This window comes from Streptopelia decaocto, assembly GCF_964273445.1.
Source record: "Streptopelia decaocto genome assembly, chromosome: 1".
NCBI lineage: Eukaryota > Metazoa > Chordata > Aves > Columbiformes > Columbidae > Streptopelia > Streptopelia decaocto.
The window spans coordinates 42,024,570-42,043,813 of NC_138663.1; the positions used below are offsets into that span (position 1 = coordinate 42,024,570).

Genomic DNA, 19,244 nt, shown 5'->3' on the forward strand with positions numbered 1-19,244 from the left:
GAAGATCCTGTGCCCAACCAACCAAGAAAATAAAACAATTTGCTTTGAGTATCATGACTATTTTACCCAGAAATTCTCTCAGGGAAATTTTTGTTGCTACAAGGACCTGTGAAAACTCCAGTTTACAACAGAGCTATGTGTGAGGAAAGGCTAGAGAGGAACAACTGCTATTGCCTCTGTGAATAAAAGGGAATGGGATTTTGAGGAGGAAACTGCTATGCCACACACCAGAAGAGACTCAGACAAACAGCTCTGAGCAAAATCAGAAGCCACCTTAAAAAGGCTTGTGACCTGGATGAAGGATGATGACATTGAACTTTCAGTCATGTATGAACAATCTTCACATTTGTCAAAAACTCAAGTAAGAGAGTAAGTCTTTCAGTGCTCTAATACTAGATCTCTGGAGGAGTTTGGGCAGAAACTGCTAACACAGAAAAGCAAAGTCATGGCATTCTGGTCTGCTCTCAGTTTTCATCTTTCTCCAAACACAGTAAGCCAAGAATCTAGATCTGCTTCAGCTGATCTCTGCAGAAGAGCAAGATGATGCAATCGTAACACCTCTTCATCACTGTAGTCACACTAATGAAATAATTGAAACAACTTAATGAGATCCCAAACCATATGCCCAGTGCTTTATTTCACACATTGCCTAGCATGTCTGAGTAACAGAAGATTCAGTCACCTTAGAATATATAACAAGCTGGAACAGAAACAAAACAACCACAGTAATATAGTAATATGAAGGGATCTCTCTCTGTTTAAAGATGACAGTTACCAAAAAAAAAAGGGGGGGGGGGAGCAAAGCAAACAAAACCCCCAAACCACCATTTCATCATTTGTTAGAATGAGAGCAAAGTCTCCAAGCACACAGAAGTGGCTCTTAAATGTGATAGTTTAGAAGTATACAACAGCATCTGGGTAGTTTCTAGCAGTCAAACAGAAAAAATTTACATTGAGATTTAAAATAAATATGAATTACCTAACTCCCATTGCCATCCTTCTTAACAGCTCATGTATGTTAACGTATATGCTGTTTTATCCATTGCTGATGATGTAACTTTGTACAATCTCTAACTAGTAACATCAAAAACTGAACCATCCAGTTAACCACAACCTTATCTAAGCTGCCTTAGTTTAAATCTTTCCCTGCTTTCACAGAGCAGCCAGCAGTGTAACAATCTTAACACAAACCAATGCAACAAAAAAATTAAATTAAAAATGACACCTAACAAATCCTACTTCGAAATGTCACAGTTTTAAAGATAAATGTGAAAAAAAAATTCAGAAAGAGAGCAAGGAAAATATAAAACTTCACCTTTTCCTGACTCCCTAATTTTAACATAGTCACATCTTCATTACTCATCTGGTTGGCAAACTTCCATTTACAATAAGAAGTTTTGCATAAAAATATGTCCTGTAACTGAACATTTCATACTTAAGTCTAATGTAGATCCAGCCAAAGAAGATGCACGCGACTCAGAGTTGAAAGGCAAAAGACAAGGTGAAGTGGGGCAAGTGAACTGCAAGGCATAGAATCATAGAATCCTTTCAGTTGGAAGAAACCCTCAGGATCATCGAGTCCAAACATTAACCTAAATCTAGCACTAAATCAAGTCCCTAAGAAACTTGTCTGAGCGCCTTTTAAACACCTCCAGGGATGGTGACTCCACCACTTCCCTGGGCAGCCTGTCCCAATGTCTGACAATCCTCTCCGTGAAAAATTTTTCCCTAATATCCAATCTAAACCTCTCCTGGTGCAACTTGAGGTCATTTCCTCTCATCCTATCGCTTGCTACTTGGGAGAAGAGACCAACATCCTCCATGCTACAACCTCCTTTCAGGTAGTTGTAGACAGCCATTAGGTCTCCCCTCAGCCTCCTTTTCTCCAGGCTAAACAGCCCCAGTTCCCTCAGCCGCTTCTCATCAGACTTGTTCTCCAGACCCCTCACCAGCTTCGTCGCCCTCCTCCACACTCTCTCTAATATTTCAACATCCTTCTTATGATGAGGGGCCCAAAACCGAACACAATATTCAAGGTGTGGCCTCACCAGTGCTGAGTACAGTGGCACAATCTCTTCTCTAGTCATAGCCACAATCACTTCCCTAGTCATAGTTCTCTATGATTAAGAGCAGAAAGAAAGACAAAAAACTAAAGGAGAAAAGGCAGCAGGGAAGAAGAGAACTACAAGCCAAGCAGCAGCTGAGCATGCACCACCCCAGATACAGGAGGATGGTGTAGGTGCACTGTAATGCTACTCTGTTATTCTGTGTTGTGTATTTTTCCTGAAACAGCCAGCCACGGAGAAGGCATTTCACATTTACAGGCTTGATCTGTTTTGAGAAGTGTGTTATTTAGAGAAAATCTTGGCAAATTGCAGGCCCTCAGTTTGCAGTCATGCCCACACCTACCACATTTACCAATATCTAACTCTCCCCAGGCTCCACTCGCATGTCAAATGCCCGGGTGAGCATCTCACTTGGCAAACACGAAGGATAAGTATTTAAATTCCAAGCATGTAACTTGTGAAAACAGCAACTGAAAGACCCTAGAAGAGGGGCAAAACCAAGAGTAAATTCTTATCCCTTTCAAATACCTGAGTGAAACCTGGTTGAGTCCTGAAACAGATGCTAAGTCATAACATCCTCTAAACACCACTCTAAACACCAGTTAAATGTAAACTCCTTTATAGTGCATATGGAAGATTAAATAACAAAAAGTATGTATAAAATGAATGCAACTTTCAGATTAGTGCATTTTCCTCCAATTAATATTAGAAATTGGTACTTCTAAGTGTTCTATTAGCTGTAAAACTGTTGCTAAAAAGTGATCTATAGTACTGATTCTCAGTACTGTTCTCAATAACACATTCAGATCGTTTTTAACCACGGAAACTACTAGAAACAGGCTTTGTTTCTATTTCTTACATAAAATCTCTAATCATATTACCTTAACTACACTTCAATGCAGGGCTTTCTACAAAGGATAGGTAAAAGTGTCCTATACTCAGAATTTCATGCATTCTCCACTGCATAGACTATGACAGCGCAACATCTGCTTCCTTCCAATCCCAACCACAGAAGTATTTTTAACAATTAAAGAAAGTACCGAGAAAAAGACATACTGACAAATAAACTATACTTGTGGGAAGAAGCGCTAGGAAAAAGCAGCGATAACAGTTTTCCTTGAGGAAAAAAAAGAATTATATAGTGACTTTCTAGAACCAATGGCACATGGATGAAGAAATTTAAAATATAAGTATAGTAGCAAAAGAGTTCTTAGAGGTAATAAAAACCCAGAACTTGTTAAAAATGCATGAATACAGTGAACAGGTTCACCTGAATCTGAAGTCGCAATTAAGTTTTGCAATAAAAGTAAATGCTTTATAATTAAGAACCTTCTTTGTTCTTTTGGAAGATATCCCGTATGCCATTGACTGCAATATCTAATAATGAACCTACACACTAGTCAATAGTTAAATTAATAAAGGGAAATCAGAAAGGAATCAGCCTTGCAATAAAATGAAGGGACCTCTCTGGCATTTAAGTGATTCTGAAGTAGGTTCCTCATCTGCCTCTGGAAAAGTAAGGACACTGAGACAGGCTACTATCTTCTGTGCTATGCTCCATTTTTTCCACATGCTAAGACCACAGTGTTATGAAACACACCGTAGTGGGAGAAAGAATATCACCTCAGCTTTGCTATCCAACAAGATTTTCAGATCAGCACTGCTGCAAATGATGTTGATTCACCAGTTGAAATTTTAGAAAAGAATGAGAAAGAAAGAAAAAAAAAAAAGGGGGTGGAGGGGAAAAAAAGCTATTCCAGTTCCATGAGGGGAAAAAATACAAGGAGGGAGACCAAATTGAGAGGCCAAAGCATATATGGTAGACGTGATGTTGAGAAAACGAGGTATCTTCCACCATAACTGCAATTGTGAAATTTAAAACAGAAAGAAGCGGTCAGAACATCACAGCTTATATATGTCAACTGCAAACTACTGAAGAGAACTGAGAAAGAAACCTCTAAAACTCAAATTGAACGAAAAATGTTACCTGGTACATCATTTTATAAAACAGTATACATACACATGCCAACATGTTCATATATTGTACCACATGAAAAACCAAAAGGTGAATGTTGGTATTTTGCAGAAAGTTCTGAATATGCACTTCTCTATTAATATATTATTTAAAAAACCCAAAAGTTTTGGTATTATATAACGCCATGGCTCAGTTCATCACATAGTAATAACAAAGCTATTCATTGTAATGCCACCTGCTTTTCATAGAGGAACATTTCAGTTTCTGAAAGTGAAAACCAAAAGGAAAAATAGGCAACAACAAAAAAATAGAGCACAAACCAAAAATTACTTCCATGGTAGTAAAGATTGAAATTCTGAAGATGACATGTCGCACACTGACACAGTGCAGACGGTTTTATTATTAACAGTTTTTACAGTAACAAAACAGAAAAAATCCATGAAGCATCACACCACCACAATCATACATGACGCACCAAGGCGTTATATAATAGCAAAATCAACCTGAAATTGTGGGGAGCAATGTTAAAAATATGTTCTAGGAACAGGGTGGGTATGGGGAAGGTGGTGATATTGTGCTTGTATGCATAATTGTAAGGCCCATATTACTTTTTTAGTCATCCATATACAAAACTAGATATTTCGAGCACAGTGTAAGAAGCTGTAGAAATAATTTTTAATACATTTTTGAGCATATTTCAGTCACTAACTGCTTCAATGCCAGACTATCACTCCTTAACAGTTATTTTTTCCAATGCAGTGACTCCCACAAAATTGAAATAATTATTCCAGTCTTGCAAAGCTGTCATGGAAGTTTGCTTGACCAGGTACCAAATGTATTTGTCATCTCTTACCAAGATAAAAATGAAAATGCTAATGCAATACAGTCAGCAGTTTACCGAGATCACAGTTTGCACAAACAAAATTTCACAGGGCTGCAATATGTGTTTTGATAGTGTGTGGTTGCATACTTCAATAATACTCAAACACCATTAACAGACACTTTACATATTGCATTTACAAGATCACTGCATTCCCCTTAGCCTTAATGGGTACTGTGTAATACTTCCTCCAGAATGAAAACAAGGCAAGCATGCATAAAATTAACAACCAGTCTTAGTAACCCCCCATGTATTATACACCCTCTCATTTCTTTGGTGCAAAGAGCAGACATTGGTTTTGCTACCCCTATTCATAAGAATCGTAAATCAAATGACTATCTGAGAGACCGGTTGCCAGAAATGCTGATTTTAGGCACTAGCAATCATAATTCCAACTAAAAGCCATACAAGAACACTTGGCACAATGCTTAAAGTATTTCTCTACTGCTGTGATTTTGTTTTTCTTTAGTCAAACAGTTAAAAGGGTATATAATACACACATTCATGCGTTCATATGCACACGTCTCTTTACCGGTTCTTACTCTTTTAAGGTGAAACATCTACCTTGCTTCCCAAAAGCCCACTGACAGTTTCCCAACAGCATTATGTGGGATGGCCAGCTTGGATGATGAAAGATCATCTGCCTCCATCATCCAAGCTGGACCTGTGGCAAGGCATTTGACACTCTCCTGCATGACATCCTTGTCTCAAAATCGGAGAGACATGGATTTGACAGATAAGGAACTGGCTGGATAATTGGCTGGATGGTCACACTCAAAGAGTTGTGGTCAACAGCTCAATGTCCAAGTGGAGACCAGGGATGAGTGGTGTTCCTCAGGGGTCAGTATTGGGACTGGTTCTGCTAAACATCTTTGTTGGTGACACGGACAGTGGGACTGAGTGCATCCACTGCAAGTTTGCTGACCACACCAAGCTGTGTGGTGTGGTTAACATGCTGGAGGGAAAGGATGCCATCCACAAAGACCTTGACAGGCTTGAGAGGTGGGCCCATGCAAACCCCACGAAGTTCAAGAAGGCCAGGTGCAAGGCCCTGCACCTGCGTTGGGGTAACCCCTGGTATCAATACAGGCTGGGCAGAGAATGGATTGAGAGCAGCCCTGAAAAGAACTTGGGGGTGTTGGTTGATGAGAAGCTCAATATGACCTGGCAATGTGTGCTCACAGTCCAGAAAGCCCATCGTGTCCTGGGCTGCATCAAAACAAGCACAACCAGCAGGTCAATGGAGGCGCTTCTCCCCCTCTACTTGGCTCTTATGAGATCTCCCACCTGGAGAACTGGTTCAGCTCTGGGGCCCCCAACATAACAAGGACATGGACCTGTTGGAGCAAGTCCAGAGGAGGCCATGAAGATGATCAGCGAGCTGGAACACCTCTCCTATGAGGACAGGCTGAGAGAGCTGGAGTTGTTCAACCTGGAGAAGGCTCTGGAGAGACCTTGTACCAGTACCTAAAGAGGGCAAGCTGGAAAGGGATTTTTACAAGGGCATGTAGTGATAGGACAAGAGGTAATGGCTTTAAACTGAAAGAGGGTAGACTTAGATCAGAGATAAGGAAGAAATTCTTCTCCATGAGGGTAGTGAGGCACTGGAACAGGTTGCCCAGAGAAGTTTTAGATGCCCCATCCCTAGAAGTGTTCAAGGCCAGGCTGGATGGGGCTTTGAGCAACCTGGTCTAGTGGAAGGTGTCCCTGCCCATGGCAGGGGGGTTGGATCTAGATGATCGTTAAGGTCCCTTTCAACCCAGACCACTCTGTAATTCTATGATCTTATTAATCAGTAAATATATTTTATTTATAGTACTTTTCAGATTAGTTTAATGCAGCTTTTAAAGCTATTATCCATATCTGGTGTAATGACATCACCAGTCAGACTGTTTTAATAATTCTCTCAATATTTTGGCCCAAAATGACAAATTGGAGCCTACAAAACACAAGTATATTTATTTACTGAAAGTTCCTATCAGTAACTGGGACTGGTTTGGGTAATATAGATATGGTCTCAGGGAAGGACAGATCACTTTAAATAATGTATTAAAAAAATAAACTGAAAAACTCCCAACAGTACATCGTGTAGCTGAATTGGGTGGCTGCTCTAATACACAACATTCAAGTGAATCCATTTTTGTATGACTTTAAAATTGTCCTCCTGCTAACATCTTTATAATTCAGACTTCTAATTAGTCTCAGGTGAAGGTTCCACCTCACAGATGAGAGCCAGTTGCATTTTAAACAGCACAAACATAGCCCCAGGGTCAGAGACAAAAATCAAGTATCCCATTTTACATATACAATTACGCACGTTTATTTCAGTGACAAAACCATGAAATAAAAGGAAACATACTCATCAATAATGCTTCAGCAATATAGAATTAATAACTGCTTATAAATTGTAAGCTGACATATCCACTTTGTTCACATTGTCTCCCAACAGACATTCACAAAGTTTGTTACACATTGCAAAGTAAAGTGATAGGAGTTATAAACGTACTTTATTAACGTTTTACCATATTAATTTCCAACAGTCAGTAAAATAGCTTAAATTAAACTCTAGTTCAACCAAACAAATCAAGGCATGTCAGAAACAAGGGGAAATGGATAGGACACTGGTGGATTTTTTAAAAGAACCCTAGTATTAGGTGAAAGGATGAAATGCACACGTGAAATTTGGACTGAAAAAAGATTTACTCCATAAGAGGATAAGGTGCACCTGGAGTGGGGAACAGGGAAGAAAAGAGTATTCACCTGACCTAGTGTTTTAATAAATGTAACAAAATCATTCTTGAATAGATTAACCTTATGCCAGCCATTTTAACACATCCAACCCTATTCAGATTTGTTCATTGACATTTTATATCACAACATAATAAAAAACTGCTTTCATAGATTCCCTCAATATACCATAGCTATATTTATATATTATGTTTATATATATATATATAAATCCTGTATCTATAACTGGGATTCATAATAAAATACTTAAAAACCATTCTAAAGGCTTGTTATATAATTTAAAAATGCCTTTGCCTCTGTAACAGTAGTATTTACTCCAATACATTACAAACATTTGTCATGTCTTCAGAAATACAATTCTAGGACCTGAGGCACTGGAACAGCCATGGGTAAAATTGGGACTGAACAACAACCCTTAAATTTCTGTGAATGCAGGAAAAAGTTGAAGTTGAGAGACTAAGCTCAACATAGTAAGATGCCCCCTCCCACATCTCTGTGGCCATTCCTTTTGGAGCAAGAAGCAGAGGAAGGCTCAAAAGTAGCAACAGTCATACAGCAAAATCAGACATCCAAGCTACTTACTGAAAACAAGACTATACTGACCTAAACACTATGTAACTATAGAGAAGCTGTATAGCTCAGGATAATCAAAAGAGATGTACCAGACCAAAACCACACCAAAGCCAAGAACACATTCAATTTCAAGGCTTCCTTCCAATGCCTTCAGGTATTTGACATCGTGCACAGTGAAGATCTTCAGTGGGCACAGAGAAGGTGCATATAGTGAAGAACATTTACCTTCTGGATCTGCCATGCTGTACATCACAGTACTTTACAGTGGGGATGAATTACTTAAATAGCAATAAAAGAATAAAAAAATTTAACATACTGTAAGATACTGTGCCAACTTAATTTTAAAAAAAGGTAATTAGGGTACTCCTTGAAGTAAGAGCAGAGATTTCCAAATGTGTCAGGAAAAAAGCACAGAAATAAGCTGCAGATTCACAGCATCAGTACCAAAGCTTTGTTATGAAAATGAGATGCAAAATTAAATATATGGATGCATTATATACGGTTCCGATCATTCCCCACTGTTTTCAGAGTCAAATCTCTCAAGGGAAATGGAATTTAATCAATGACATGGCAGCCATTGTTTAAAAAAATCAGTTTAGTTGACTTGGTTAAGTGCTAGGTTTTTTTGCAATTGAAATATTATTTTAGGAAAAGATCTAATTCAGTTCTGATAGATGATAAACTTCTTTCAAAGTATGTTTGCTATATGCAGATTTTTAAAGTGCATTTATATGATGATAAACAATTTTGTACTAAGTTTACAGCCAAAGTCTAAATTTAAAGTTTAAACAAACTGTACTTAACCTGCTGGTTCACCAACATGCTTCACCTATAATGAAAATATAATGAAAAAGAAAAAACAAACACACACAACTCAGTTATGCTGTTATTTGAGGTTCTCTGCTGATACTGCTACTGAGGAGTCCAATTTACGTCCATTTTCAGAGAATTCATGATGTTCACACAGCATAACCTGTACTCCAATTAACAGGATCGACTTGAAATTTTATCTCACAGTTAAAAAAAAAAAAGACCCCTGCCCCCCATATTACAGTACACATAGCCAAAGTTGACTTCATAAAATCAGCGAAACACCTATTCTGTTTGCCTATTTCAGTTTTTCTAGAAAGGAAATACATACACGTAGAAAAGGTTCATTCAACGCTTTGAGTGGGAGGGGGGAACAGGAGATTTTTCAGACCTGGAAAGCAACAAATATGTTCTACTAATTAAAATTAATTCAAATATTAGTGGAAAGCTTAGTGAAGACAGACTCCAACTCTTGTGTAGCAATAATACTTCCAGGCCAAACCAGGAATGCTTTTTCTTGTTTTCAAAAAATAGTTTTTCCCATACAAAAATAAAAAGCTAGTAATACTGCAGTTAGTAGCTTTGAAGTATCAGGTTCAAATGGAAGATAGTAAGAAGACATTGTATAGTTGGGTACCAACAGAATTTAACAAATGAGGAACCAAAAAAAATCCAATTCTGAGCGAACAGAATGGAAGTCAAGTTAGAAGCCAAATGATAACTAAAAAGAATCAGAGACATGCCTAGATTGGCCAATTTAAATCACCCACTACATATGTGTTAAGGAATGAAACAATCAGCAATACACTGTTACAGGAACTTATGCAGATGCAGTGAGGACCAGAGCAGGGCACTGTGGACACTATGAGCACTGTATGCACAGCAAGAGGGAACAGAAAACAATAGCCTCCTGGCAACATACTTTTCTCATTTCTGCAGGATAACTGTTCAATGTCAGAATGCTGGAACAAGCATCTATCTGAGATGAAGACAGGATTTTTATTTTTTTTTAAAGAATACATTCTCATCTTGGTGAAAGTTCCAAGTAAATATCTTCAAGCAATAAACTAAATTTGCCAGTCTGGCTGAATTATGAATTCTATGAATCCCTAAAATCTGGAAATCTATGCTACTTCGAAATATGCCAGAGTAAGTTACTGCACAGTTCTCTTGTATTTTGAGAACTCTTTGCTTAGTTTTTTAGTTTTTCTTCTTTCTAGCCATTAGAAAGCATTACTTCCTTTACCATTTCCATTTGATTTACTATAGGCTTGACAAAATTATAAACCTGCAACCATTGTTTCCTTCCTCTAGTCATTGATGGCATAAGTTAATGCTGCAACTAAAGAAGTGTAGGATTGTGCAGGTGTAATTTGTATATTAACAATTACATCTGATCAACTAGCTCAATCATTATAACAAGAGCACACAAAAGTGACTGTAAACACAATACATAAGATGGATATAGCACTTCGAAAACCTCTTAATCTTTAATGCAGTCCATGAGAAAATGGAACACTGTGCTGGTCTTACACTTTGGAAAATTGATGCAGTAAGTACAAATAACCTACCCAAGGCCGCAAAGGTAAACATTATGAGCCAAGATAAAAACTCCAAAGTTCATGCATCAAGTTCTCTGTTCAGACTATAACAAAGGGATAAATCTCATGCATATTTGAAAGCCTTTCCCAGCAAGGAAGTTCTCCACAGAATTAGGAGTTTATAATGGTCAATTTGTTATTTCAGCTGGGAATTTTCCTCTATTCGTCCACTGACCAGCAAAATAAACACTTCCAGTAAAGTCCCTGGTGTGATAAACCGTGTGTGTGTGTGGGTGCCTGTGTGTACATATGTATACACATGCATTTTGAAAGGATGAAGTCTTTCTTATTTCATTCAGTTAATATAATAGAAAACAATTTTAAATGCTAGACTGTTTCTTCTTCCAAAGTGGACCTACCATAATTTGTGATTTGATGACCAGTTTTCCGTTTTTACTTACAGGAAGATCTCTCAGTTTGTCAGAATCTCTGATGAAAATCATAGCACAGAATGGCCAAACCATGAGTTAGACACTCAAGTGTAATTCATTAAAAATTAACTATGAGTAAGCCCTCCTAATTTGTAATTTTTCATCATTAAAGAGCCTTTTAAACTCCAATTTCATTTCTCAGACAGAATTCACATCCACTACCCTGAGAATTTCTAAACTGTAAAAATCCCCTAGGGAAAATGTAATGATAAGTTCTGTTTACTATAGTGAATTAATCTAAAGAAGTTAAAACCAAAAATAGTATTTGGATAGGATTTGGTGGGGAAGAGCAGGATGTGCTTGTAGTGAATTACACTATATTGACAAAGACTATGCTGACTATACTGCAAGACAATGTGAAATGTAAGGGAAAGAGCAGGTGGGAATACAGAAAAACCTCTCACAATATAAGCACATAGAGAAACAACACTTCAACTCTAATGACTTGCCATTTAAGCAACAAACGTGTTCTGGACTCTTTTCAGAACATTTTCCCCATTGCAAGCACAACTGAAGAAGACCCCAATTTCAATATCATTTGTATCGAGTAGTGCCTTTGGAGAACAGAATGACTGAAATCTTGGCCAGAAATACTTAACAGGAAAAGGAACGACCTTCCATACAAATCTGTAGCTCACAGAGAAAATCCATTTAAAAGAATGCTTAAAAAAAAAAAAAAAGGCACAATCCTCTGGTAGGTCCAAAACCAATTTGAACAGAGAAGATGACAGTGGTCAAGCAATTCCAGGTGTTTTCATGCATATGTATATATTTGTAGTGTACCTGCATCTATTAGATTCAGCTTCTACTTTCTCTGTGCTCTTCAGTAATCAAGTACTGGATTTGTAAGATGCTACATTAGTGCCAGCAGGCACAAAATGGTATAATAAATACACTCTTCACAAAATATAAAAGCCATGCACTTAGTGAAGAAAGCATAGCTCTTCAGCTAAGTGGAAATCAATATCTCCCTTTCATTTTTTTAAAACAGCTCTGGTTTGGCCACTTAAAGAGTCCCAGCTGCCAGAGAAAGTCATACAAACTCCAAGCTTTGCTCTGTTTAAGCATCGGTGCCATAGCTCACTTCAGGAGTGCACATCGGATACTTCTTGCTGAACTAGAGCATAAGAAATTTCCTTAGAAGACCAAATGAAAAAACAAAACTGATATTTTTTTCCACTTTAGGAATTCATTTGAAATTGGTTCCATTACAGAAGCATCAAGTCATTGGTTCTTGTTTTATCACACGCTTTATAAAGACAGGTTCCTTACAACAGCCTTGAAAGGGACTGTCAGTCGGGTTACCACCGGCCATGTTCTTGGGGAGAAACACCTTGGAAGAACTGTGGTTCAACACGACAGTGCTCTTGGAATTCAGAGCTGCGCGTCCCTCAGGGACTAAAGTCACAGAATTAGTGCCAGGTGGAACCACAGGCTTCTTAGGGAACAAAATTTTGCTTTGTTCTACAACAATGTGGTTTATAGAAGAGGTGGAGGCACCAGATAGTGATTCTTTTACCACTTCACCTGGGATCTTGCTATACAGATAACTGGGGGGGTTATTCTCCATTACATCTGACCAAGCTCTGTAGTGAACTTCCGCAGCTCCCCAGCAGTGCCTAACAGCAGACTCAGAGCGATGGCCCGTCACTGCCATGATTTCTCTAGGCCCCAGTCCTGCTTCACACAGTAGCTGGATAGTGGTAGTTCGGAGAGAATGATTGGTATAGCGTTGAGAGAGCCTGGCTGCCACACTTATCCTGGGCATCATGGTACCTAAGTAGTTCACACCCATTGGTTCTCTTTTGTACCAGACAGGCTGTTCTTGCATTTGCTCTGACGTTAGCTTTAAAGGATGCAGGTAAAAGGCAGGGGGCTCCGGAGGCAACTTAGACAAATACAGCTCCAACGAAAAAACAGGACAGTTTGGGTCCCCTGGCATATCATACATTTTACCCATTTTACGAGGATCTTCTCCATTTTTTCCTTTGCCAGGATACCTAAACATGGCATATCGACGCCCATTCTTGTCCTTCTCAACAACGAAAGCATCTGGAGCCAGATCTCTTAGAATTTCCCTCCCTCGTTTGGCAAAATGCAACTGCAAATCAAACCACACCTTGTTGACGAGTGCCAGTGGGCTGTGCAGTCCCAGCACACCAGATTGTTTGATCTTACGCAAGTCCTCAGCAGCTATAGGAGGACGGTGGTGAGTCTCATCCTTTCCCTGCATGCGCAGCATCTTCAGCATGCTCACAAATACCGTGTTTGCACTAGCAAACTCTTTGTCCTTCATTAAGCAAATCTGACGATTATAAGGTGGCATTTTGAGATGCCGGTTTAAGCCAGCACGCATTGACTTGTAGCTTGCCACACTGTAGGTATTTCCATCATGATTCCTTATTGTATAATAGAACTCTCTTAAGATATCATTGAGTTCACTTACTGGGACCAATTCAAAGCTAGGATCCTTGCCATTTTTGGTCAGCCATTGTTTTAACAGGTTAGCTGCCCAGCCAGTCTGCTTGTGGGTGTTTTTGATGCTCTTAGCATCTTCTTCCTCTTCCTCCAAGCCAAAGAGGACATCCTCGGGGAAGTTAAAATTCGTCTGCGCTGCTTCTACCGCTTCTTTATTTTCTGATGAAGTCTCTTCCTGTTTCAACTGCTTTTCGAAACAATTGATCAAAGTTGTACCATCAAATATGCCACAGGTATACGGCACACAGCGAACTACTTGTTGTTCTGAGAAGTGCGGAGTAATACATAATATTTTGGATTTTACATTACAAAAAAGCAGGTGGCATTAACTGGATTTTTCAAATGATATGGTATATCAATTCCATACCTCACTAGCCAATTAATATTCACCAGGTCCTTCTTTATTAACCATGGCATTACACATGCTTTAACTGATTTAACTGAAAGCAAACCTAGAAACATACACTGTAACAGAAGACTGAAAACCTGAAACCATCACCTGTCTCCTATTTCCCTCTTCCTCGCTCACCTTCCATTGCTAAATACCGCTACCACACACAATCTGCTTTTCCAAAGATTTTTCCGGGTTTCAGGCTCTATCAAAGAAGAAAAATTGCAAAATATGCTGCTTACATTGAAAATGAAATCTTAAAATTGTAAATCTCTCATCCGTTCTGGTACTGAATTTCCTACATATCAAGTACTGACCAATGTTTTAATAGCTATAATCCACAGGTATCTTTGAAAAATTAAGTTCCAAACAACCATTCTTCATGAAATGCCTTAATAAAAGGCAGAGTGAAGCAGATTTTATACTCTATAGTACTGGTTATCTCTGCCAGACTATTTCTGTGAGGGGTGAAAACCAGAATCTTGTCCAATATATTTTATTCATTTTATTCTAGCTTTGAAATACAATTCAGATTTAACTGTATCTTGAAACACTATTACATGTAGAAATTTTAGCTAGAAGAAATTATTTTTATTCCCCTTAATAAAATGACTGCCAGTTAACAGCAATGTAAATATGAGGTGCTTTGTCAAATATCTGTATGCAGAAATAAAATTAATTATGAATAATTTAAAATAGCTTAATGTCAACCTTTAAATTTCAAAGCAAGTTCAACAAATCTTAATACAAGGAATTCAGAATTACTGCAAGTTCTTTATCATGAAGTAGTTATTCCTCAAGAAGTTTCTTTACCTTTTTTCCCCCCTATGACATATGGCAATGAAATATCAGAATCCAAATTCTTATTAACTTATGGATCAGTGTGGAAATGAAAGCATCACGATCATTTACAAAATATTTGTAGCTTTAAATTCAAGCCCTTCAGACAAAAACCGGGCAGGGTTTTCTTTTGTATATTAGCTCTGTTGTATCAGACACAATTTTAGTGTGCTTTGGAATTACTAACTCACCTACTTACACAAACCCCATCAGAAAACTTCTGAAAATATTTTTAGAAGCACATATCCCAAGTAATACTCTGGATCAGAAGAAGAAAAATACAAATGGACAGAAACTAGAAAGCATGGCACAGAAAAGAAACTAATTTCATTATGAGAAATAAAGAACTTTTCTCCTGTGGATTGTAACTTTAGAACTTCATACAGAAACATAACCAACAACGTACCTGTGTTGTTCCTTCAGCAGTTCGCTTGTTTGTCGAAGTATCTGTTGGTGGCCTGCTTGTCTGGTTTTCTGAGGGGTCAAGAAAGTGTTCATTTGCAGTATCAGTACTAAATGCTGCTATCCACTATACAAATTTGGAGGCAATAGTCAAAACTACTAAACATTCAGTATGTGGCACATCTAATATTTTTCAGCCTTAATTTTCCATTATAAGTGTTCAAGCTTCATTACTACCATTTTTCAGAGGGAAGAGAAGATACAGAAAAGTAAAATGGCACTTTCCAGTCTAGAAGCAGTGTATGGTTTCTTCCTTGAAAGTCTGACAGTGTATTCAAATTATTTTACGGACAATTCCCTTGCCTAGCTGAGGACAAAACAACTCTCCTCCCTCTGTATGTAAACTGACAAAATATTAAACTGAAAAAAATTACAATTATTCAACATTGTTGTACAAAAAAGTGGCTGAAAACAGCTGGTTAAACAGATTGCAAAATACTGAGATGATTTGTGCAAGGAGACTAAGTATCTTTATTAGCTCAGCCAAACATATATCTACACTAGCAACTTAAACAGAATTGCTTGAATATTTGATGCAAACATTTAAATCCAGGGATTTAAATTCTCCCTTCTCATTCCTTTTCATTTTAAGCAGAGCTTATCAGCAATAGTACTTGCCCAAAGCAGTGTTTCAATTCTGGTGAGAAAATTCCTAGGTTATCCACTAAAGTTATGTGAACTGCAGAAAATGAGACACGTTTTTGGAAATATACGCCCTTCTTTCTGTGACTATGCCCGATCTGTTGTATTAAATCATTATATTAGCTTTAGAGCTAAAAATCAATACAAAGCATATAACTGTCCAGCTCCTTGGCAGACATATTTTAATACAAGTAATTTAAGAGATGAGAAAATGAAATAAAACTACTACTGATGTCAAGCTCTGCTTGAGTTCATTTTAACACTATATTGTGCCAATGAGAAACTTGATATAATTCCAATTCACTCAGAAATCTTGAGAATCTCTTAAAAAAAAAAAATTCAAGGTATATAAAATCAGAAGTGCAGAGAACTGTCATGGCATAGCCAAAGATTGAAAGAAAGTGTTTTAAAATGGTTAATCTAGATACTGTATTTGAACATTCATTGTGTTCAAACTTTTTTTTAATGCAATAAATGTACTTCTTTGGAACTACGTTAGTATTCAGTTGCATCTTCCCCCATTTTGTTTACTTTTAAGTGTCGTGAAAATTAATGATTATACTTTCCTTTCAGTATGTCTTTGCTTAGAAAAAAGCCAGATTGTTTTGAGAGTCTATATTAAAAATAAATACCAAGTTGTTAATGGCATAATAGGCATTTTTGATTTCATGCTAGGAACAATATAAATCAAGTTCTAAATAAAACAACGCTTACAGAGCCACACTGCTGACTCCTATGGCTGAAACACATCTACAACAGAGATGATTTTGAACTTGACAATTTCAACAGAAAGGCAACCCAGAGCAAACATGTCAGTAAACCACACTAAACAAACAAATTTCCACAGGAGTGGAGTTTTTTGTTGCCCTTTGACAACTATTTTCCTTTCCCAGTGTCAACATCCAAACATAACTTACCAACTCTGGGCACTGTAACGGTGGGTGGTTCAATAGGAGCTGTACTATTAAATGCAGAGAGGGGAATCTTCATCTGTAGGGGGGGTCGGCTGCTGGTGGCATTATAAAGTCCTGAAGTACCCACTGTGGGCAAAGAAGTCCTTGTGGCCTGGGGAACAGGATGTGCAGTAGAAACAGCCTGTACTGCCAACGTTGTGCCTATTGACCCAGCAGTGGCTGGAGAGTTCCTTTGAATACCAGGGCTGGGCACAGATGGGCTGTTATTTGGTTTAGCTGAGTTAGCTGATGCCAAAGACACTGTAGTTTTGGTAAGGCTACCAACTGCAGATGAACTTTGTACAGATATAAATTCAACGTTGCCTGACTGTTGGTTAGTGACCAAAGTTCCTGTGTGGCCTTGCAGGAGCTGAGGCTGAGATGACACTGCAACGGGTACATGGAAAATTACGGGCAAGGACTGCAATGAGACTGACACCGACTGAGTGCTGCCACTGGGCACTTGGTTAGTGCCAACAACTGTAGCTGTGTTAGCTGTGGGAAGAATTGTCGTTGTCAAAGAGCTGGTGGAGGTCACTGGAGGCTGAGGCTTAGCATGTCCACTGACAACTGTTGGAGGAGCAGCAATACTGGAAGCTGGCACTACATGAAAAAAAAAAAAGTATTTGAACCAAGCAGGAAGTTTCACTCCAACACAACAAATGGAAACAATTTACTATGAGGGTGGTGAGACACTGGAACAGGTTGTCTGAAGAAGTTGTGAATGTTCTGTTACTGTAAGTGTTCAAAGTCAGGCTGGACGGGGCTTTGAGCAACCTGATCTAATGAAGGATGGCCTGGCCCATGGCAGGGGGTTTGGACAAGACGACCTTTAAAGGTCCCTTCCAAACCGAACCATTCTATCATTCTATGAAAAATGTGGTATATGATTAGCTTTTTTGCCAAGAAAAGCTATAGATACTCCTCTTCTGCTGTATACTCTGATATCCAACAGCCTAGTTAAAGATACAGTCAATACTATATTTGTTTGAATGAACTATATACAAATGGCAAAAAATTAAGACATACAAAATACACGAAATACAGCACTTTAAGCACGCATTACAGAAATGGAAGTAAAACTGGTCCTTCAGGAAACACAAGAACAGAAAAAGTAAGTTAGTTATGACCAACTTGCTATGTATAGGTAGGACCTTGTATCCAGAATGTTCTACTGAAACCAAGGGTTAATGTGTCAGAGAAGATACTCGCTTTTTATTTAACAAAATTTCAGGGTTTAATCTAAAGACCAGGAGTATTATACACTACAGAAAGCCAATATATGCCCACTACTAGATGATTCTGCAGAAAGGATTAAGCACTCAGTACCAGGTAAACTATTTTAAAAATCTAGGATGGTGTGGCTACAATAATTAACAGTGGGTTTGATTCTACATTCCCTATAAAATTCTAATCTAGGAATTCAATTTTTCAACTTGATTCCCTTAAGAAACGGTGCTTATGACTTCCTTTAGTTCTCCACTCAACTTCTGTAGCTATGAGGCAGAGGGGAAGACATCACCAGCCTACTATAATGAAGTACAAAAAATGGCCTGTGAGCCATGTGTTTCACTTCTTGGCAGCTGAGAGACTCCAAGTTTTGCTGCCATACTCAGCAAACAGTTTGTTGAAGCATCTGATTTACCCGCATGTTCTGGTTGGCCACATTTTTCCCTAACCTGGTAAGCACACTACACAAATATAAACTGGGAATGTAGTAGGGAGCTAAAAATAATGATTCTTTTGATGTCAGAAAAAAAAAAGTAGTCATAAAATCCAGTTTTGCTCTGTTTGGTTAGTTATTACTTAATAGAAAGCAACACAACTGTTAAGAAGTGTGTTTATAGTCCATAGGCAGTTTCTTACCTGCATTCACAGGGGCCTGAATAGTCACTGGTGTGCTCTCTCCTACATTCCTCTTTGACTCCAACAACTGCCTCACTGTTCCAGCATTCCTATGGAACAAAGTTTTAGCATTCCTCAATGACCCACACCAAGTATAATTATGAACAGTACAATGACAAAAAAACACCCTTATTTTACAGCCACTCTATTCATTGAGGTTTTCTAAACCCCTGTATTTTCTGCTTCCCATGCAAGTTAAATTTGGATGTTCCCCTCCTAAAAAAATGCAGAGCTGTTTGTAAATTTTCAAGTGCTTGCACCCAGTTTGCCTTCCACTGTGAGAATTTTCCCTTCCTTGAAATTAAACGTCCATTTTATCCATTATTTTTTAACTGCTGAAACACCACCCATCTCGGTTTACCTAAGAATTTATGCCCATTTATGACTTCTGTGAAAGGAAACAGAATTTTACAATTGAAGAGCAAAGAAGGAAAAGGAAGAGTGCTTGAACTAAAAAAAGAAAATACAAGGATTATCCATTACATCAGG

The 19,244-nt window shown here is 38.2% G+C and overlaps 1 protein-coding gene across 6 annotated transcripts in view; it reads right to left on the reverse strand.

Moving 5' to 3' along the window:
* The window catches only part of ATF7IP (activating transcription factor 7 interacting protein), a 110,838-nt gene that overhangs the window by 15,674 nt on the left and 75,920 nt on the right, over positions 1 to 19,244 (reverse strand). For 3 of the 6 annotated variants that reach the window (XM_082051189.1, XM_082051190.1, XM_082051194.1), the window contains 4 exons: positions 18,717 to 18,805; positions 16,815 to 17,453; positions 15,200 to 15,267; positions 6,653 to 13,749 (listed from right to left, as the gene is read on the reverse strand). In XM_082051189.1, coding sequence (XP_081907315.1) covers positions 12,304 to 13,749; positions 15,200 to 15,267; positions 16,815 to 17,453; positions 18,717 to 18,805 — 2,242 coding nt within the window. In that variant the 3' untranslated portion in view covers positions 6,653 to 12,303. Of the gene's footprint in view, positions 1 to 6,652; positions 13,750 to 15,199; positions 15,268 to 16,814; positions 17,454 to 18,716; positions 18,806 to 19,244 lie in introns of those variants that run through there. The other 3 variants (XM_082051192.1, XM_082051193.1, XM_082051191.1) reach the window with 2 other exon arrangements.